Source organism: Pinus tabuliformis, chromosome J, assembly GCF_031772625.1.
Source record: "Pinus tabuliformis cultivar Carrire ecotype Pingquan chromosome J, CPIR1, whole genome shotgun sequence".
In the NCBI taxonomy this organism is placed as follows: Eukaryota; Viridiplantae; Streptophyta; class Pinopsida; order Pinales; family Pinaceae; genus Pinus; species Pinus tabuliformis.
The window spans coordinates 933,171,039-933,195,001 of record NC_142295.1 but is presented as its reverse complement, the minus strand read 5'-3'; the positions used below and the strand labels follow the sequence as shown (position 1 = coordinate 933,195,001).

The 23,963-nt window shown below is 34.3% G+C and overlaps 1 protein-coding gene across 3 annotated transcripts in view; it reads left to right on the top strand.

Annotated features, from left to right (window-relative positions):
- Window positions 1-23,963, top strand: part of LOC149229834 (cycloartenol synthase-like) — a 403,955-nt gene that overhangs the window by 59,574 nt on the left and 320,418 nt on the right. For 2 of the 3 annotated variants that reach the window (XM_089378753.1, XM_089378752.1), the window contains exons 3-5: window positions 3,575-3,664; window positions 13,878-14,072; window positions 14,162-14,246. In XM_089378753.1, the coding sequence (XP_089234879.1) occupies window positions 3,575-3,664; window positions 13,878-14,072; window positions 14,162-14,246 (370 nt within the window). The remainder of the gene's footprint in view (window positions 1-3,574; window positions 3,665-13,877; window positions 14,073-14,161; window positions 14,247-23,963) is intronic. The other variant, XM_089378754.1, reaches the window with a different exon arrangement.

The following is a 23,963-nucleotide window of genomic DNA, read 5'->3' as shown; positions in this document are numbered from 1 at the left end:
ATTTTGACCACCATAGTTCGAGAGGATACCATGTCAGTCTCCATTATTGGTGGAAAAGGGGTTAGCCACATGATCATGATGAAGAAGACTCTAGAAGAGTAAATATTGGAACTCTAGTGAAGAGTTGAAGGAATCAGACCTAAACATTAGTAGGCTATCAGGTTGTGTTATGACCAATCCACTAGGAGGAAAAGGGGTTCCATTATTTTTGAGTGCATTTTTTGTTCAATAAACAAGAAGAGTAGCTAAGATGGATATGGATAGAGCATACAAAGAGGATTTGTGTAATGTAGAATAACATGAGCCACATGCCTCACTTATTTGTACTTACATCCATTTTCCATTCAAATAAGGAGAGGAGAGCAGCCTCACCCTCCAGCTAGGTTTTCTCTTGAAAGGGTTTGCTAGGATATATCTTGTATCAATTGTGGTTTATCAATTTTTTTTTGTTCTCTATTTTATACATAATTATAATTTGAATGCATACATACAAAATAAATAATAATTAATAGATCCATAAATATAAGAAACTCTCATAGTGTAGATTTCAAATTTTAAGCTTAATTTTATCAGATTTATTGTGATGAATTGTCTAATGGAATATCCATGATAGTAAACTTCAACAATAAAGAGACTACAATATGAATGTTAATTTTGCAACAATTTAACATCATCAATAAATATAGGAATAGAAGTAATAGCAAGTTAAAAGGCAGGTTTTCAAGGCCACTTGCACCCAATATCATAGGTTTAAGTACTATTTTGCACATGAAACCTTTTCTGCACAATTCAAAGAGGATACACAAAAAATGAGAACTTCCAGGAGACACTTAATAAATACAGGGCTACATTATGATTAAGAATGTGACAACAAGGTTGAGTACCTTATACAAGATGGGTTTCTATACAATCTAGATAAGTATATGTGTCTAAAGGTGAGAGAGTACAACTTATAGGAGAATCTCACACCTTCAAAGTTGCAAGCCCTTTTGGCATTGAAAAAGAAATATCCCAGTTAGAGAGGTATGTGTACTAGTCTGAAATGTAAGGAGATGCGGTCAATTCATTAGAGAATGAATATTTTAGTGTATTTGAAAATCCAAGACTAAGAAAAAATATATATATTATCCCTTTCCTATTCTTTTGAAGCCATGGGAGAGCATCTTTATGGATTTTGTAGGTGATTTCCAATAGCCAAGTGTGGACATTTTTGGTCTAATTTATTTGCATAAACTAGAACATATAATCTTATCAATGAAGGAGTCGTAAATTTAGAAGCACACCACTATATCTAAGGAGCTAGTTCTAGATTTACCCTATTTCCCCTTAGTGCTTAAAAATGGAATTGCTTATAGCTAATTTTTAAGGAAATCCAAAGCTATGGTTATTTAAAATTTACTTAAAATTTTGAATTAAAAATGTAATCTAAACTCATATGAAATGAAAAATCAAGTAATTACCAAGTCACTATAGTGGAAAATTTAAATTTTAAATTGCAAATTCAAAGAAAAATGCTAATTAATCAACGTGACAAGAAAGTAACTAATATTCTCTGGTCTAGGCTACAAAAGCTTATACTTGCATAAAATCAAGTTACAGGGGTATGTTTCCTTGAGAAACACCCACACAACATTGTTCTTTTTGCTTATTAATGGAAGAAGAATTTCAAGATAACTTGAATTAATTTAGAAAATATATCATTTCCAACAACTACATTACCTACATAGATTTCCTTTCCAAAGCTTCCTTCACTCTTATAAGAGTACTTCTTCACTCCAAACCACCCTTTTAAATTTTATAAGTTATCTTTTATCATAAAATAGATGAAGATATTTGTTATTATAAAGTAATTATAAATATAAATTTACTTCATTTAAAATTCAGATAAAAATGTGATTCATTATTTCTTATTTTCTTTTCATTATATATATATATATTTTTAATACCAAAGTAACATTTCATTGAGATAATAAAATAGTAAAATCATATTATAATATATTCCTTAGATTATCATTTATAAAAAAATTATTATCATCTTTGGTTGAGATGATAAAGTGTATTGATTTTCTAGTTATCAATGTTATGGAAAAAAATTCTAGGGCTAGGGTTGAAAGTGCCAATAGAGCAGAGTAAAAATCTCAACAAAGAAACTAAGATAAGCATGTAAACTCCTTCAAATTCACAAAGGAAGTAGTACTCACTTGTAGGTCCTACGTTTGGAGTAGATCTCACAGGGTCCAAACCCTAACCTCTCATTCGAAGGTTTCAAACTTGCATGATAATCAGGAAACCAAGAGCTGATCACATAATTCAAAGCATATAAACATTTAAATCAAGTTAGTCCATAATCATATCCATTAGACATTCATATTCATGAAATATAAACAACAGAAATGGGAACAGAATATGAGTCTTTTTATTGAAGAACAACAATAGAGAAATCATTATGATACAACCTGACCCTGGCTATCAGCACCAATTAAACCTTGCTATGTATCCTTCCTACCTAGGCCACTAAAGGTCTTGTCTCAAATAGTAGAAAACTGATGTGACATAAGAGTGCTCAATATCAAAGCAAGGAACTAGGGCTTCCTTGAGACAGAGGAGTGCTTAAAAGCACATGATAAGCATACCTAATTTGGAGAATATTTGGCAGAGTATGGATACCAAGTACTAAGGTGTAAATGAGGGAAACTCAAGGTGTGTATTTATACCACCAAAAATTAGTTGGGTTGGTTATGCTATTGGCTCCTATAGGTGGACTTCTAGTCTAACCCGTAAACCACAACTGAAAAATAATTGAACTATATATTTTTTCAAATTTCAAATTTTTTTACATAAGAAACTTTAAGGAGAATCACACACATATGCGTGTTTATAGTCATAAGGTTGCATATGGATTTTGGAAAATGCTTTTTGAAATAATATTAAGTTTGTATAGGGAAATGGATTCTTCTTGGACTAATATAAACATATAATGATAAGTGTGGCAAAAAATACTATTACAATCAAATATTTTTATATATTTTAAAATACTTTCAAAATTTATAAATTATTTTTTATAATAAAGTAAATGTGACTTTGTAATATAACTTATTATATTTTACTTTTCTTTTATACTTAATTTTTTATTAAAAAATAAATAAATCATATTATGATATACAAATCAACCCATTGTTGGTTCATGATATTTTATATATAGAGTGAATTATAACATATATAATTTACATTATTATATATATATATATATTATTAAATCATATATATTATATTATAGTGTATAAATCAAATGAAAATTATCAAATATTTATTTTTATATTTATTATTTAGATTTTCTTTAAAACACATTGCTTGCTTTTTTATCTTCTTTTTCTTCACAATGAATTATAACATGCTTTGATGGCATAATTTCTATATTTTGTTAAGGCTAGAAAGTGTTTTTTTTTTTAAATAATTTTTTGAATGCCGTTTAACTGTAATTTAAATCTTTATGTTTTGTAATTTAGAATTTTATGTTTTGTAAATGTATTTTTTTAATATGCTTCTAAAATGAATTTGGTACTACATGGTGTAGGTTATTTTCATATATGTGACAGGAGCATTAAACACAATTCTAACAGAAATGCATCAAAAAGAAATATGTCGCTATATGTATAACCGTCAGGTATGTATCTTTATTTTTATTTTAAATTAGTCTAAAAACTATAATAGATTATTATAATATTTTTGGTAAGAAAATAATATAAAGATCACTTTTATTTTATATATCTGCATTAATATAAGAGAGATCTTGTTAAGCCAAGGTTGACGAGATATATCATGTAATGTATATGCTTAAACTAAAAGTGACATCTATAACACCCTCCTCCCACATTTACCCATGCTAACTGGTCCACTGGGGTAAACATGTGACAAGAGGATACTATGATGTGATTCAACTCCCCATGTATAGTTAAGGAAGTGGAAACGACAAAACAAAACCATTCTTACCTTCCACACATGTTACAGAACCTTCATGAGCCAACCCACCCTTCCAGGTGACCAACGCCTGAGACAACTTGACATTTTACTAATTTGGACCCTCCGTCGCTCCCATGACAAGCCATGTATGTAACTGAGGCCTTCCAATCACTCCCACAACAAGGCATGCCAGCGAATATGGACCTTTTCAGGTAGTTTCATGTTAGCGACCCTGGATTCTAAGCCACTTTTTCAGAGCTAGGTCTCAGGCCACTGCCTAGAACTTCATAAAACTTCTAGAAATGATAAATTAACAAATAAATAAGGATACTAATGCAATCAATGGTACACGTACTTGATCTTACCCCTACTAGCCATGAGAGGCATTTTGTCAAACATATCAGAAATATGAAATATACAGGTCATAACAATATATCTGAGCATTGGGATCTCATACTTATCTGAAAATCGTAAAGAATCATTGATATCTTATCATAATAGCTGCATTATCATCTATTAGGTCATATATTCATTCATATTCATGTATTAATCAAATCATGATGAGATCCATAACCAAAGACTCTCATAAACCATGCTTATAACCAACATATAAACAACATAAATAACTAAGATATAACAATCATAAAAACCACATATGAACAAGTGCATTTACACATGAAACACTAAAGGAGAAGGATCTCTTATCAATGTATGCTTAAGACAACCAAGTCAGGGACTTCCACGAACCACCTAACCATAGATTGGGTTGAACCAAATCTTTCTTTCAGCCAATCACCCTCGTGCCATATTCCAAGCATGAATGTGGGACTCACAACAAAAATAACCAAGTTTCCTCAAGATTTATCGTAATCCCCACCGGATCACTAGGCCATAAACAAGCATGGATGCCTCCAAATATCTCCACCTACGTCGTGAGGAATTTTCATGTCTCCTAGTCTCTAGGATTTACTGTATATCCCGCCATTCACCAGTAGAGGATTCCTAAGCATAATCAAGAATCCACCCTCTAGGATTTACCATATATCCTATCATTCACCGGTCGAGGATTCCTATGCCTGATCGAGGTAACACACCTTGAGGATTTACCGTATATCTTTCCATTCACTAGTCAAGGATTCCTAGGCCTTGTGTTCTTATTCAGAGACCACCTCACTCATTTTCGAGACCATTTGGCAATCCAACTTAACCAAATAAAAGAGAACCCATCACACCATGGCTATCCAGAAATGGCAAGCCAAGGCTAAAAATCAATGTCACACCTAGAAATACCCATGCCAATAACAATAAGAGAACCAAATACACACATGCATGTACCATGCATTCCAAATATAGCAAGGAAATCACACATGCAAATCAATATATGCAAGTAATCACATTATAGCTGCTTGATCCTGCCCTTCCTTGCTTGATCTTTCCTTCCCTTTTCCATCTTTGTCCTTCCTTTGTTTTCCTTGATCCAATGCTAGAGTGCTCCAAGAATTCTCTAAGTGTCCAAGAGTGAGAAAGAGAGAGAGAGAATAGATTGAGAGCTCCAAAAATGAACTAACTAAAAAACGGTACCAACTGATCCTCAGAAGCCTTTTTATTAAGGGAACCTCTATTTTCTTCGATTTTCTATTATTTTCCTTCATTTTCCTCCTCACATGCAACCTGTGACCTTTCACCTTCCTTTTCTCCTAATTTCCATTATTTCCATAAATAAAATGTCAATTAATGCCTCATGCCTTTCCAAAGCCTTTTCTATTGCCTTTGCCAATTTTCTTACCCATAATAAAACAAATAAACACCCACAATAGGATTTTTTTGCCCAACATTCAGCTGGGAATATGTGTCTTGTTACCTTGGTTATTATTTTACCTTTATTAACTTTATTACATGGAATTTTGACCAAGGTTTTTAGGGAACCCTCCCCCTTGGGGGAACACCGTCCTTCGTGTTCAATGACACCTATAACCAACAAGACTACTGAAAGCAAAACATACTGCCCACGAAGCTTTATAGCTTAGCTCATTCCAGTATTTACAATGATCAACCTACTGAGAAGCAACCTAACATGACAAACATAACAGCATAACAAGCATAATGACATGGCACCCATACTGCTTATTGGAGCTTGATAACACAACTCATGGTGGTATTTACATCCATATACATATGTACGTATACCAAAACATATACCAAAAACATTCGCTCAACCAACGAATAGAGAAGGATACATAACCCGCATCTCCCATGTAGCTTCATTGGGCCCAAAGTGCTTCCACTGCACTTTAACCTACTCGATTACTTGGTTCTGAAGCATGAGCATCTTTCTCTGCAAATCACATGATCAACATCTTTAACATAGTTCTTAAGAAATGACACATGGAAAAGATCACGGACTTTCACTGTCAGAGGCAGTGCAAGTTGATAGGCTACTAGTCCAATCCTTTCAAGAATCTTTAAAGGTCCACAAAATCGAGGTGTCAACTTGGCACATGATCCAATCCTCAAGGAGCTCTTCTTGGGCTTGATGCATACATACACCTGTTCCCCAACCTGAAACTCCTTAAACATCTTGTTTCGATTTGCATAAATTTTCTTTTTGTCTTGTGCTTCCTTTAGATTCTTCTTGATTACCTACATTTCCTGTTCCATCTCTACCAACATGTCTGGTCCTATCAACACTATGTTCACTGGATCACTCCAACTGGTGGGATTATTACAAATTTGCCCATAAAGTGCCTCAAATGGACTCATCCTTGGTGACTCTTGATAACCATTATTATAAGCAAACTCAACCAATGGAATGTACTCCTCCCATCTCCTTTACTGATGCATCACATACATCCTCAACATATCCTCTAATATCTTGTTGAGCCTCTCTATCTGTTCATTTATCTGCGGATGGTAAGTTGTGTTGAAGGCCAACTCTATCCCCAAACCTGAAAACATCTCCTTCCAAAATATGGAAGTGAACTTAACATTCCTATCTGACACAATATTCCTTGGAACACCATGCAACCTCACTACATCTCTGATGAAGACCTGGGCTACATCATTAGTTGAATAAGTAGAGTTCATCGGAATGAAGTGTGCTACCTTCGTCAACCTTTCAACCACAACCATGATGGAATCATGTTGTCTAGATTTCCTCAGAAAAACTATGATGAAATCCATGGAAATGACCTCCCATTTCCACTATGGAATCGGAATCGGCTGAAGCAACCCACCTGGATGCTTACACTCTACTTTCACCTGTTGACAGTCTAAGCATCTAGCCAGAAAATCTACCACTTCCTTCTTCAAATTCGGCCAATGATAAAACTTCTTCATCGTTGTTAATGTCTTATGGTATCCTGGGTGACCTGAATATGGTTTAGCATGAAATTATCGCAAGATAGTCTTCTTGAGCTCACTGTCATTCAACACATAGATCTAATCCCTAAATCTGAGAAAACCATATGTTGTAAGATGGCAGTCCACATCTTGACCACCTGTACCCTATTTTAACCTGTGCATAAGCTCCTTGTACCTGTCATCCTGTTGTCCTTCCTATAAAATCTAATTCTGTAAATCTCTCCCATAGGAGCTCATAATTGTTATATGATTTACCTGTAGCCTCTTGCTAAAAGAATCTACAACCATGTTCTCTTTCCCCTTGATGTACCTGATCTCAAAGTCAAACTCATTGATCATATCCAACCATCGAGCTTGTTTGGAATTCAAATTTGGTTGGTCAAATAGATACATCAATCCACTGTGATCACTCATCAGTACAAACCTCCTGCCAAGAAGATAATGTCTCCACATTTTAAATGCATGGATGATCATTGCCAAATCAAAATCATATGTCAGATAATTATTCTCATGCTCATTCAGTTTATGTGACTCATAGCATACTACCTGTCCTTCTTGCATCAAGACTCTTCCAAGTTCTCTCTTGCAAGCATTTGTACACACCACAAACTCTTTGTCTGGATCTACAATCTTTAACACTGGAGCATTCTTCAACAACTACTTCAATTGCTCAAAAATTGCTACACATTCTTCTATCCATTCAAATTTTTTACCTTTCCTATGTAGTGATGTAATAGGATATGAAATTCGAGAGAATTTCTTGATGAACCTCCAGTAGTAATCTGCTAGCCCCATAAATGGTCTTACTTCATCCATATTTCTAGGAGTTTCTGATTCCATAATAGCTCTTATCTTCTCTAGATCTACCATTATGCCTTCCTTGGAAACCACATGCCCTAATTAATGTACCTATGTCTGAAAGAAATTGCATTTACTGAGCTTAACATACAACTGATGCTCTCTCAGCAATCTCAACATTGTTGCTAAGTGATCGGCATGTTCTTCCTCATTCTTAAAATATATCAAGATGTCATCAATGAATACAATAACAAAGTTGTCCAGATAAGGACGCAATACACTATTCATCAAGCACATAAAAGTAGTTGGAGCATTAGTCAAACCAAATGGAACTACAAAAAACTCATAATTCCCATACCTGGTCCATAAAGATGTCTTGTAAATGTTCTCTTCCTTGATGCGTACATTATGATATTTGGATCTCAAATCCATCTTTGACAACACTACTTCTCCCTTCAATTGATTAAACAAGTCATCAATCCTCGACAATGAATACCTATTCTTGATGGTTACCTTTTTTAACTGTCTATAATCAATGCATAGCCTAAGAGTACCATCCTTCTTCTTTACCAACAACATTGGTGCACCCCACAACGATACACCTGGCCTAATGTATCCCTTGTCAAGCATTTCCTTCAACTCCAACTTTAGCTCTACTAACTCTGGAGTGCTCATCATATACGATGCCTTCAAAGTTGGTGTTGCCCCTGGTACCATCTCAATGGAAAAGTCCAATTCTCTGTGAGGAAACAACTCTAAAATCTCCATTGGAAACATATCCTGAAACTGCTATAAGATTGGGCATGCTTAATACCTTTGCATCCTCATCCTCCTTACCCTTATCACTATAAATGTGCACTGCAAATAACACACACCCTTTTCTGCGACTATGTTTTGCCTGCATAGTTATCACCATTCTAGCTGATGTTTCCTTCTTCTTACCCTGCAAGATCCTCTATTCTCCATTGTCATCCAAACACTCAATAGCTTTTCCATAACAATCCACCTTAGTCCTATGAAGATATAACCAATCCATGCCCAAAATCATATTGTATTATCCCAATGGAAATACATTCAAATGTGTTGATGTAGGCATACCATTCAACTCAAATGCACAAGCTCTTACCCAATGATGAACTCTTTTCTTCGTGCATGTCGCCAACTGCACTAACCAATATTATGCATGCACTTCTTTATTCAAACCATACTTATCCACCAAGTCAGGGTTAAAAAAACTATAATTAGATCCAGGGTCAATCAAAATAGGAGCAACTTGATCACAAAGCTTATCTTCCATCTCGGTAATAGATGCATGGTGATATGCCTGCCTGTTATCCAACGTTACATAGATCTATGGAATGCTCTGCCCAACATCCCCAACTGTCTATGCTTCCTATGCGCTGTAAATCTGAGGCCTACCACCCTGATTCTGCGGACAATCCCTATTAAGATGCTCCTTACCACATGTCCAACACTGCAATCGTCATGTATCGTCATCCTTGTTCTTCTACCCTCTAGGTTGTGACTCATGTCCCAATCTAACTACATTGAAATTATTGTAAGGTGCAACATTCTCTTTCTCACTTGCATCCTAAGGCCTTGTTATTTTTGGTTTCCATTTACCTTTAGCTTTATCTTTCCCTTTCCAACCTTGCTGAGATTATGTCTTATGCTTTGATTGTTCATAACAATGCTTCAATTTCAAAATAACTTCCTCAAGTGACTGAGGCTCATCATACTCAATATGATCTCTAAATGCTAATGGAAATCCATTGACAAATCTCTGAACTTTTTCTTTTTCATCCTTACGATATGGTACATACCTCAATAACTCTAGGAACTTAGTCGTGTACTCCTCATCTGTCATCAATCCCATCTTTAGCTCATAGAATTCCTTGGATTTGTTTTCATAGTACCTCTCTGATAAGTATTTATTTATGAAAAGTCTCTTGAATTCATGCCAACTCAAGTCTTATGTCCTGATGTCTCTGTCCCGTTTCACATCTTCCCACCATATGTTTGCTTTCCCTTTGAGGCTGAAGATAACTATTTTGGCCTTCATATTCTCTGTGTAATCATGCACCTTAAAGAACTTCTTCATCCCAAGTAGCCATGCCTCTGCATCCTCTGACTTCTTCAAATATCCATCAAAGGTGGGTGGCTTGGCTTTCTTAAACTCATCTGGAAAATATCCCTTTTCACTCCTCCTATACAGATGATAACGATGACGATCATAGTGTCTATCAGAACCATAACTATAATAGAACATGTGTCCATCACCTCTCCTATCCAGAGTATCCAAGAGCCTTCCATCTCAAATCTTGTCATCCCTATATGGCATGTGCCCACCATGAGATCTACTTCCATATGCCCCATTAATCCTATCCTCCTTTCCATGGCTAATCTAAAGTAGTCCCTGTCTCTAAAATTCTGAAAAGCTCTAAAGGATTATTGCATTGATTTCTTCTTGTTTATCTTATGCCTGAATGATACTGTCATTATCTGCCTTGCAACTTATTATTTCTACCTTCAAACTTCTCAATGTTTCTACTAAGTTAGAAGAATGCCCACCACCATGCTGCTCATCTAACCCATAGGGAGAATCTCATGAACTGTATTATACCATCTTGCTAGTCATCTTTGATCTCTTTCCTCCAAGTATACCATGTCAACTAAAACCAAAACATAACATAATCAAAATACCTCAGTATAGTTCAGGAGAGGATATCGCGTCTGCAAGATCAACCAAATTAGCACGATACATGTATAATCATAATCACAACAGTATAAATACATCATTTCAACCATTATACAATTATCAATGCATGACCATACCAACCACATACCATGACCTCATGCACAACCACTATCTCCATGTCAATGTGTGCATAACAACATATAAATACTAACATGCATAACCAACGCATAACCGACATACACTCATGACAACCACATCCAACAACAACACCATCAACTTTCACATGGAAACATGACTAAAACCATGAATACTACCATGCATACACAACAAGCACATAGACCACAAGCATAAAGAACAAATATGCAACCGACATGTATGCATGACCAACACACCGCCCATCCAGTCCAAGGGGTGAACCATGCTTTGATACCACTCTATAACACCCTCCTCCCACATTTACCCAAGCTAACCGGCCCACTAGGGTAAACATGTGACAAGAGGCTAATATGATGTGATTCAACTCCCCATGTATAGTTAAGGAAGTGGAATCGACAAAACAAAACCATTCTGACCTTCCACACATGCTACAGAACCTTCAAGAGCCAACCAACCTTTCTAGGTGACCAACCCTTGAGAAAACTTGACATTTTACTAATATGGACCCTCAACCGCTCCCATGAAAATCCATACATGCAATTGAGGCCTTTCATTTTCTCCCAAAGTAAGGCATGTCAATGACTGCGGACTTTTTCAAGCAATTTTGTGCCAGCGACCCAAATTTTGAGCCGCTTTTTTAGGGTTAGGTCTCAGGCCACTACCCATAACTTCATAAAACTTTTAGAAATGATAAATAACAATGGAATAAGGCTACTAATGCAATCGCTGGTACAAGTACTTGATCTAACCCCTACTAGCCATGATAGGCATTTCGTCAAACATATCAAAAATATGAAATCTACAGGTCATAACAATAAATTTGAGCATAAGGGTCTCATACTTATCTAAGAATCGCGAAGAAGCATTGATGCCTTATCACAATAACTGCACTATCATCTATTAAGTCATATATTCAGTCAAATTCATGTACTAATCAAGTCATGATGAGAGCCATAACCAAAGTCTTTCATAAACCATGCTTATAATGAGCATATAAACAACATAAACAATAAGGATATAATAGCCATAAAAACCACATATAAATAAGTACGTTTATACATGAAACAATAAAGGAGAAGGATCTCTTCTTAATGTATGCATAATCCAACCAAGTCAGGGACTTCCACGAACCACCCAACCATAGATTGGGTTGAACCAAATATTTATTTCAGCCAATCACCCCCGTGCCATATTCCAAGCATGAATGTGGGACTCACGACAAAACCAACCAGGTTTCCTCAGTCTTAACCATAATCCCCATCAGATCACTAAGCCCTATACAAGCATGGATGCCTTTGGATCTCTCCACCTACACTGTGAGTAATTTTCCTGTCTCCTAGTCTCAAGGCTTTACCGTATATCCCACCATTCATTGGTCGAATATTCCTAGGCCTAATCGAGACTCCACCCTCCAGTATTTAGCATATATCCTACCATTCACCGGTTGAGGATTCCTAGGCTTTATCAAGGGCACACACCTCTAGGATTTATTGTTTATCCTGCCATTCACCGGTCGAGGATTCGTAGGCACACCAAGGTACATGAAATCCAACTTTACTGCAATCCCACCTTCTCCGATCCAGGGATTTCTAAGCCTTGTGTTCTTTTTTAGAGACTACCTCACTTAGTTTCGAAAGCATCTGGTAATCTAGCTTAACCAAATAAAAGAGAACCCATCACACCACACCTATCTGTAAATGGAAAGACAAGACTGAAAATCACTGTCACACCTGGAAAAACCCATGCCAATGACAACAAGAGAACCAAATACACACATGCATGTACCATGCATGTCAAATATAGCAAGGAAGTCACACATGCAAATTGGTACCTTCAAGTAATCTTGTTGTAGCCACTTGATCCTTCTCTTCCTTTCTTGATATTTGCTTCCCTTTTCCTTCTTTGTCCTTCCTTTGCTTTATTTGATACAATGCTAGAGTGCTCCAAGAATTCTCTAAGTGTCTAAGAGTGTGTGAGAGAGAGAATAGAGAGAGAGCTCCAAAAATGAATTGACTAGATAAAAAGGTACCAGTTGATCCTCATAAGCCTTTTTATTAATGAGGCCTCTATTTTCTTCAACTTTCCATCATTTTCCTTCATTTTCCTCCTCACATGCAACCTGTGACCTTTCACCTTCCTTTTTACCTAATTTCCATTATTTCCGTAAATAAAATGTTAATTAATGTCTCGTGGCTTTCCAAATCCTTTTTCATTGCCTTTTCCATTTTCCTTAGCCATGATAAACCAAATGAACACGCACACTAGGATGTTTTTTCTCAACATTCAGCTTGGAATATGTGTCGCATGACCTTGGTTATTATTTTACCTTTATTAACTTTATTACATGGAATTTTGACCAGGGTTGTTACAACATCAAACCTCTAGCATAAAAAAAATTAAAATAACAATAACTAATAAATAACTTATATAGACTCATTTTAATCATGGATATTTGAAGTATCAGGAGGTTTACCCTTAAATTTTATATATCTCTCACCACATAATATATTCAAGGTTAAGATTGATCTTCTTTCTTCGTCTTCTTTTCCATGTAATGCATTTCATGGGGGAATCCACTAGGCAGTTCCCCTCATTCTAAAGTTTGGTGCCCATGGTAAATTAGATTTTTGTAAAAGTTCCAAGATTTGTCATGTCACTTAGGGGAATAAAACCTTTGTGTGAAGATATTGTTATATAAAAAAAACCACTCAGGCTAGATAAAATTGACCTATACTAATATAAAGTAAATTAAACATCCATTTTCCTTGCAAATAATATGAGTTATTTTTTCAATGTCTTCTTCTCTTGATTTTTTGAGAATAAACATCAAGAGTAAAACAAGAAAAGAATTTTTATCCCTTGTATGATAGAAGTAATAAATTTCATTTTGAAAGATGTTGTGCAGAATGAAGATGGAGGTTGGGGATCGCACATTGAGGATGATAGCTCAATGTTTGGAACAGTGTTAAATTATGTTAGTTTGAGAATTCTTGGTCAAAAAATTGATGGAGGGGAAGGAGCCATGGAAAAAGCACGTGCATGGATTTTGGATCACGGTGGTGCCATCGGAATACCTTCATGGGGAAAAGTATGGCTTGCGGTATGTACTTATACTAATTGTTCATTAAACTTAATTTTTCAATGCTAAACAAATTGAATGAACACTTACATATAAATTCATGAATATAGATACTTGGAGTATATGATTGGTCTGGAAACAATCCATTGCTCCCAGAAATATGGCTTCTCCCTTATTTTCTTCCAATCCATCCAGGTGTGTTTTAAATATTACCTTTACAATATTATTCAATGTTTATAGTGTAGTATTATATTGATTTTCTTAATAAAAAATGAAAAATAAAATGTGTATGACACATTAATAACATAATTATATAATAGATTTTTTCTATTTTCCTCAATATATTATTTTTTCTTATCAAAACCAATTTGTCAAAAAGGTTTAAAAACTCTAGAAATATTGTTCTATAATGGTACCCATTGTTGGAAGGATAAATTTCATTTATTATTAAATATTTTCCTTTTTTTTAAGAAAATAAATTTTTAAATTCAAAATTGATACATAATTATTTTATAATTAAAAAATTTACCATAATGAATCTTTCTAAGTGTATGGTATTATTATAATATTCTTTAAAATAAATTATCAAATTAGAAATTATTAGACAATCATCTTTTAATGAATAATTGAAGAAAATATGTCAAAAGGCAATATCTCGAGTGGTTGCTAGCAGGGTTAATTTTCCCTGCACCTAGGTTCTACTCATTGGTGACATGTTAGTGCGTGTGGGAATTTTTTTTTATTGTACTACTATAACATATGCCAATTATTAAAAATTAAAATTTATAAATATAACCAAATTTCACACAAGGAATGACAATATGTAGAACATGATACATGATTTCTTTGTTATGGTCTCATTGTTTTGTTTAAGTCCCAACTCTTTAATCTACCCTAAGGATATGGGATTATTAAAATTCCTCTTCTTTCAATCACCCTAAGCTTCTTTTTTGAGGTCACAAGCATCTTCTTCTCTTTGATATCTTTCCAATGATATAAATTTCATGGCCCTCAAAAGTTTCATTGCCTTTTGTTGTGTCAGTGATAGTACAACTAACACATGGATAACACTTAGTAGTCATATGTCAATGTTTCATCACCAAAGTATGTCATTTAATCTAACATTTGGCTAACACATGGTAGTTCCTACAACCACCTGTCACTGTTGAATTGCACCAATTCTATAGGGTAGGCATGTAAGCTACCCAACTGCACCAAGATCTAGAAAAAAAATTACATTTTCCAAAAAGCTAGAGTTCTAGATATCTACTATAGTTAATGAATCAAATCTCTATATATTCAAATCCAAAAAAATTATAAAAGACCAATATTTTTAGAAGAATAATATTTATAGATTATGGTTTTCAAATATGAATTTCATCAGAAAATAGGAATACCACAGTGTAAATGGAAACTAACAAGATCCAGCCCAAATTCTATCAACGTCTAGATCTAAGTATTCTCAAAAAGTCCCCTTTTACAAAGAGTTGGGTTTCCATATTTTGGGCCCCACTTCATCACCTCCATTTCATCCCTTCCATGCTCGCATGACATTAATCACCATGACATATTTTGCATATTACAATGTCATGTAGGCATGCCATGTTGGCACACCAAATCAGCCTACCATGTCAGCAAGACACATCATCCAATCATGACCTTTATGTCATAGTTGTGTGGCACATCAACCTACCACATCACCTTGTGTGACGCATCAGTCTGCCACATCATCAAAAGGTTTAAGACTCTTCCACATGAAATCCACATCATATATTTCTTACCTAGAATTTGAATCTAGCTTGTCCATAAAGTTCACTTATTAAAATTTTTGGATGCCTAGACTTCCACTACTATTAGAATCAGGATACCCATAATCCAGTGTTGAATAGACACCAATATTTAGTATTTAATAAATTCCAGATGTTCCTCACTCTTGAAAAACTATGATACCTATAAATTGGCACTTGAAAGAACTCAGGTGTCAGACTTTCGCATTTGATAGATTTTGATATTTGGATTTAAACACTTAATAAAATATGGATCATGTAAATTTTCTAAATCTATGCTTCATTTATCCCTTTTTATCTAGTCCTATGGTCACATCCCCCACTATTCCATATGAATATGGGCTAAGAACAAGACTTTCAATCCTATAATTTCCAAAAGAAGAACATATATGATAAGTGTTTAGGCTTATCTCAAAGGACTAAAATTGATTCCAACAATGCAAAGACTTCCTTAGAAGTCTCCTAAAGGGTTAAAATTCTTCAATATCCTCTAAGGAATCCAAAACAAGACCCATAATCAAACTATTTCTAAAATAATATTCATAAAAATAAAAGGAACAAAAATATAAATCAATGGGACTACCAAGAATAAAAATACCTTGTTTATACAAGAATTATCATCCCAAAAAAGAGGGAAAAAATTAACTTTATACTAATATATTAAAATTCATTTCTTCAAATCCATAGAAAATGCAAAGAATAAAACACGATGTTATAAAATAAACATTACTTATTTCAACATTTAAAAAATTCCCCAATTGTTGTATCATAGCCCCTATAAACGCTCATGGTTTTTTAGTCTTGGTCATCATCATTTTATTAATTGTTAAAGTAGAATATTTACAATTTTTACATACCATGGTATATCAAACTCGTGATGATCAATATAGTAGAAAATAAAAATATCTATGGATAGTTTTAAGCAAGTTTAATTCAAATTTTTTTCCAATAGATAAATTGGGATGTTACATTCCCTCCCCCTTGTAATAACATCTTCTTCGATATTCTTTCAATACAACAATGTTTATGTCTTCATTCTTCAACTGTCCATGTAATTGCATCCTCTTCATTGCCTTAGTACACACATTTTTAAAATTATCTACAACAACCATTACCATTACCCATTTCCTATATAGCCATTAACTTTTCCCTAGGAAATCTCAAGTTTCCTTAAGAGAAACATGCATTTCAACATATGAAATATCAGTTCAATACTTGTTTGTATGGGTTTTTTTTGCTTTATAAGGCTTTGATAGGTAACAAGTTTAGCTCACTACTTTCTTAGACACACGTAAATGCACTCATGATCCCATCTAGCATGTAACATGAATCTCTCTCAACAGATTCATTCAAGTCTCCTTTTCCTTGTAGTGACTCACCCTCTAGAATCAATAATTCCTTTCACTAGTACATAGTCCCTCAAACGATCCATCATTTTCCAATGCTTACTTTCATAGGAAGGGTGTGGATACTTATAGTGTCTTATATCCAAGGCATCCCTTTAGCTTTCTTTAATATGGAATAACGCATCGCAAATCAAATCAAGGCATGTCATAGGTTTCTAGTTTCACCACAATGGCCTTATTCTTGGGATTTCAATTTGATAGCCATAATTTATCCTCCTTGGATATATACATCATCTACCCTATATCACATGTACACAATTTATATGAGATTAATCATCATAATTCAAATAAAAAATATGTGATTTCAACATGTTTCATACAAAAACAAAATTTCTTAAATATGAGAATCTTTATCATAATGTCTTGCTCTTTTATAGGTGATAACGCCCTAACTTCTTATTGGCTTACATTCAATACGATAATCATGGTCATTTTACCTGCAATCTACATTTCCACTCAGGGAAACAATTATTAGTCTTCATGCATAAAATCCTTTCAATATAATATTCATTACAGTGACTAAAAGGGCCTCCAAATAGCCATATTCTCAACAATCCAATCATTTCCAAATGCATAAAATTTGAAATTGAAAATAAACATTCATTGCATTATATAAATACATATCATCACTATTTTATAATGTATCTATTTTTCATCCATTCCAAGTCGTCACAATGCATTCGTGCATTTCTCTCAGCAATTAAAATAATTGTGCAAGGCTGAGAGTGTCATAATTACTCTCCCCTCTAAGATGAATCTCTTAGAATTTTCTTAGTGAATAGTTTTCCCATATTACTTTCTTTGGGGTCAAGAGTTTATACTACTCACTTCAAAGCCAACAATTTCTCAAAACATTGATAATCGTTTTTTTTCATAACATTCATTCATGAAATTTGATCCAGCGTGTCTGAGGAATGAGACTAAATATTGACAATAGAAAATATCATAAGTGAATAAAGAAATAATGTAAGGTAAAAAATAATATGAGAAGAGCTTAATTATCTTTATTAAATAGTAAAAATTGTATAAGGCTGCACCATGGGAAATTTCATGGCTTTTAAAATTGTGAATGTCTATATTTATATTATTTACAGGTGCCTTTTCACCTAGAGTCGTGATCTTTCATTATATTTCAAATACCATGGCTTACAAAAAACCATGGGTGAATACCATAAGTCACAATGGTAAAATATAAAAAATGGTTGTATATGGTAAAAGCTAATTGTATAATTAGATTTTTATTTTGTTTTCTTCCACCTTTCAAATATCATGGGTGGATACCATGATTTACCAAAATCATGGGCTTGTAAACCACCAATAGTAGAAAATAATTATTAGCCATGGTGTTTCACTGGCATCCACCTGAGACAATACTCCCCACTTCGGAAGAAAGAGTATCCATTTGGTGAAGTTCGATCATCAAATGTGGAAACTTATGTTGAATTTGGCTCCTAGTGAGCCACTTTTCTTACTAGTAGAGTTATATGTGTTTCTATAAATTACCATTCATCTTGGTGTCCATGACTCAATCCATTATAGTATGAAACTGGTGTGGAATGAAATCTCATTCATGTCATTGTTTGCACTTAACATTGGCTTTTGAAAGACATCATGAAACTATTGTTGGAAGTGTTGAATCTATTCAAAAATTTGGGTTGCTCGATTTAATTTAGCCTAATGATCCAAGAGGAACCTTGAAATGCTCAAAGTTTAAAAGTCTCAGATGCTCATGAAACCAGTGCCAAGTCAAAGAGCTCGTCGTGTTGATTCCAACAGTATATTCGGTTTTGAAAATGGCTTTCATATGAGTGAGAAAACGCATTCTGAAGTTATTGTCAAACAGGGAAAAAAATGGGCCTTGCAGAGCAAGTGGCAGTCTCTCAATGTGACACGTGGCAGGTCAAATTCAACGCAGAGGTCAGATGGGCACAGTCGGGAGTCGAACCTGTGACCTCCATTATAGAACTACAAAATTTTACTGATGGCCCATGGCTTTGCTTTATTAAACATTGGTGTGGGATTATATTTAAAGTTTTGTTAAATATGTGGCGGTAAGGGTATATTATCGGCGCTCCACAGTTGGCAACAGTTACATGGCTCCACAGATCGGCGCAATGAATGGATGAAGGGATAATAACTATACCACGGGTTATATTTGATAAACAAATCAAGGTTGTAACATATGTTAAAACTATATGTTATACTTGCTATGCCCAGTTTGGATAGCACGGAGTTTCCAACAAATACCATATACCATTGTTAATATGTGCCACAGGGGTTGAGTTGTTTATCCGCCAGGCCTATATTAAACTTTGGTTATAACCAAAATGCCACAGGTCGAATATTGTATCAACCGTCGGGCCTTTGAATGCTAAATTAAAACTATGGTTATAAAACATCAATCAGATATATGGTGCGTATACCATATAGTTATAACATTTTCTATGTTTCCAAATATTTAATATATGGTTGCAACGTTTGCTAAATGTTTCCAAAGCAATCCCGGGAGGTCCGCGGGTTTGACCTCGGGACCTGCCCGCAACTTTATGAAAGGTATTACCAATACACCAATGCCTAAGGAGTTGTACAGTGAGTATCAAAAATGTGTTTTGTTTGTGCTTGTAAAATGCCTTTTTGGGCATAACTTGGCCATCCTTGGGCTTTTTCTAGAACGGAAAATTGTGTTAGAGAGCAGAGGCCGAGGCCTTTATTTTGACAGTAGCCATTGGTGCCTGCGTGCATAGTCCGGAATGGCTAAATTTTATGTAAAGATACCTTTTTAGCATTCCTAATACAACGGACACCCATTTGGAAGCAAACTCGGAGATGTAGTCCAGGAGGGATGAACTCTGTCATCAAATTTTTATGCGTTTTCTTCTTTTCTTTCTGATGTTCATGCTCATTTTCAGATTTCAAGTTTAAGTTTAAAGGCACTTAAAAATCAATTTTCTCTCATTTATTGACATAAAAGAAACCTTAGTTAATATTTGGTGAAATTGAGCAAATAGTCAATTCTTTGTTTTCAGATCATATTTTAGTATCAGAGCAAGGTTGATCATGTATAAGCAGGATATTTTCAATGTGAATGTTGACTAGATTGAGGTTGCAATGTGGAGAAGGAAAACTTGAAGAGATAAATCCAGATATTAGAAAGAGGAAAGTTTCACAAAAGATGGCAGGTTCAAATGAAGGAGAAGCTCCTGAGACAAAGAGCAAGGAGAAATTTCAGCAGATGTTCCTTAATATGCAAAGGATGATTGCAGAAATTTATGAAGAAAAGAAGACTAGAGATGCAACTTCATCTTCTAAAGATACCAAAGTGAAAAGGGGCAAGGAAAAAGTTGATGGTAATGAACCTCCTTCTCCTCCATCTTTGTCTTCTTCTTCTTCCTCTTCTTTATCCTCTTCAGATTCAGACTCACAAAAGAAACAAAAGAAATCTCATTTTTTGAAGCTTGATGTTAAGTTTGAGTTGGCAATATATGATGGTGAAATGAATCCTGAAAAGTTAGATAACTAGATAAAGCAACTTGAGGTTTATTGTAAAATTCAGAATATTGTTGACAAATCTGCAAAAATTTAGTTAGTTACACTTAGAATGGGGGGAACAACTTTGATTTGGTGGGAAAGTAAAACTCAATCAGACTTGAAGCATAAAGGTAAAAGTATCTCTTCATGGTCTAAGTTTATTAAATCTCTTAGAAAGCAATTCTATCCTTTAGGATATATGCAACGCGTTGTAATGGATTGGCAGCATATAAGGCAAGGTAAATGATAGAGTGTGCAAGAGTTTACACAAGAATTAAGGAAAAAGGCATTAGCACTTAATTTTCCATTGAACACACGAGTTACTTTGTTAAAGTATATTGGAAGTTTGCATTCTTATTTGTGACATACATTTCTTATGTTTAATCCAACTGACTTTGATGAAGTATGTGTACAAGCCATTCATATTGAATCAGGTGCCAGACCTTTTCAGCCAAATTTTTCAAAGAAACCATTCAAGCATTCAAAGAAAAAAGATTCCAAAGAAGGAAAAGGGAAGAGCAAGTTGAAAGGCACGAAATCGGCAACATCTAAGAAAGAAGGAGAAAGGCCTACTTGTACTCATTGTCAGAGGGTTGGACATGATGATTCCAAGTGTTGGAATCTTCATCCAGAACTCAAGACAAAGAAGTTCCTTAAGAAGAAGGGTGAGATGAAAGCTAATGCTGCAGTCCAACAAGATTTTGGATCCGACTCTGGTGATGAAAAGAAGATAACCACTATGGGTCTGATAGGTAATCCTTATGAATCTAGCTCTATATCTACTTGTTCTACATCTTCTTCAAAATCTAATGATGTGATTGAAGAAAAGAAGATAGTTGAATTCTCTCATATTAGGATTATCTCTAAGCACACTAAGATAGATAGATTATTCGATAGTGAATCACAAGAAAATCTAATATCTGAGGTAATAATAAGTAAATTGGGATTGGAAACTAAAAATCATACAAAACCATACCCTTTAGGATGGTTGAAAGAAAACACGCAAATGCAAGTCACAAAACAATGTCATTTAAGGTTTGCAATTACAACTAATTTTGTTGATGAAGTTGATTTAGATGTGATTCCTTTGGATATATGTGGCGTTGTGTTGGGTAGTCCTTATCTTTACGATAGAGATGCCATATTTCATAGAAAGGAGAATAAGTATCATCTCTTTAAAGATGGAATTGAATACATTGTCATGACACACAGAATGAAGATACACTTGGATTTAATCAATGTAAATCAAATGAAAAGACTCATAAATTCAAGTAAAAAGTATGTTCTCATGTTTATTAAAGAACAACCTAAAGATAAGTATGATGCTTTCCAAGGGTGTGATTCTCTATTTAAGGACAAATTGGTTGAAATAGTAGATTCTTATTAAGAATTGTTTAAAGAACCAAAAATTCTACCTCCTAAACAAGACATACAACATGAGATTCAATTACAATCTGATGCCCCTCTTCCGAATATTTCCATGTATCATATGTCGGTCATAGAAAATGAAGAAATTAAGAAAGAAATTTAGGAATTGTTCGATAAAGGATTCATTCGACCTAGTTCTTCTCCATGTGGATCACCGATCATATTAGTCTCTAAGAAAGATGGAACTTGGAGAATGTGTGTTGATTTTAGAGCCTTAAATCAAATCACCATTAAGAACATGGATCCTCTTCCTAAAATCAATTATTTTCTTGATCAGTTAAATAATGTTGTTTACTTTACAAAAATAGACTTAATAAGCGGTTATCATCATATTTGTATTACAGAGAATGATATATGGAAATTTGCATTTAAGGCTATACAGGGGCTTTATGAATGGTTGGTCATGTCGTTTGGTTTATGAAATGCTCCAACAACTTTTATGAGAGTGATGAATGATGTGTTTTGTCATTTTCTTGATAATTTTGTCATAGCCTATCTGGATGATATTCTTATTTTCAGTTCAAGTTTGGAAGAACATGTAAAGCATGTTAAACAGGTTTTTGGCGTGTTGCAAAGAGAAACTATATCTCAAACTTTCTAAGTGTGAATTTGGGAAAAATTCCTTAGTATATCTTGGTTACATAGTTCGAGGAGGTCATCTAAAAATAGATCTAGCTAAAATTGATGTAATTCTTAAGTGGCCAAGACCTCAAAATGTGATAGAAGCTAGAAGTTTCTTGGGTGCAGTTCAATATTGCAGGAAATCTATTTCTTATTTCCCTTTTATTGCATCACCACTTCATGCTTTAACAAGTTCTAAAGTCTCCTTTGAGTGGGGAGGAAAACAACAAAAATAATTTGATACTTTAAAGCAGAAAATTTTGACAGCTCCAATCTTAGCATTACCAGACCTTCAACAATCATTTGATATAGAAACTGATGCTAGTGGGTATGCAATGGGTGAAGTGTTATTGCAAAAAGGGAAGCCTATTTGTTTTCATTTAGAAACATTTTCTAAAGCAGTTGCTAACTATCCAACATATGATAAAGAATTATATTCATTAGTGGAAAGTGTTAAAAAATGGAAAAATTATTTAATGGGAAAAGAAACAATGATTCATACATATCATCAGCCACTTTAGTACCTTCAATATCAAACTAAGTTGCAACAATCTCGACATTATAGATGGATGGAGTTTTTGCAACAATTCAACTTAGTAATCAAATATAAGAAAGGTACCACCAATAAAGTATCTTATATGTTATCAAGACCTTCTTTGAATGCTTTAGTTATTCTTCAAAATAGTTCTTTAGCAAATGAAAGTTATATTGAACAATATGCTGAAGATAATTATTTCAAAGATGTTTATGAATCGCTAACTCATGGTTCTGAGGTGGAAGAACTGAATTATCATGTTCATGACAGGTTATTGTACCATCTTGGCAAGTTGTGTATACCACAGGGAGAAATAGTGCATGTGATTAGGGAAGCACATTATTCTCATGTTTCAGGGTATATTGGTGTAAGTAAGACAGTGGAACAATTACAAATATATTGTTATTGGCCTCGAATGAATGAAATAATTGCTAAGTACATCAAAGGTTGTGTCATGTGTTCAACAAGCAAACTAAACAATAGAAATTTAGGTTTGTATATGCCGCTTCCAGTTCCTTCTAGACCATGGGAAAATATATCTATGGATTTTGTAGGAGGAGTTCCAATGTAGAAAATAGGGCATGACTATTTGTATGTTGTGGTTGAT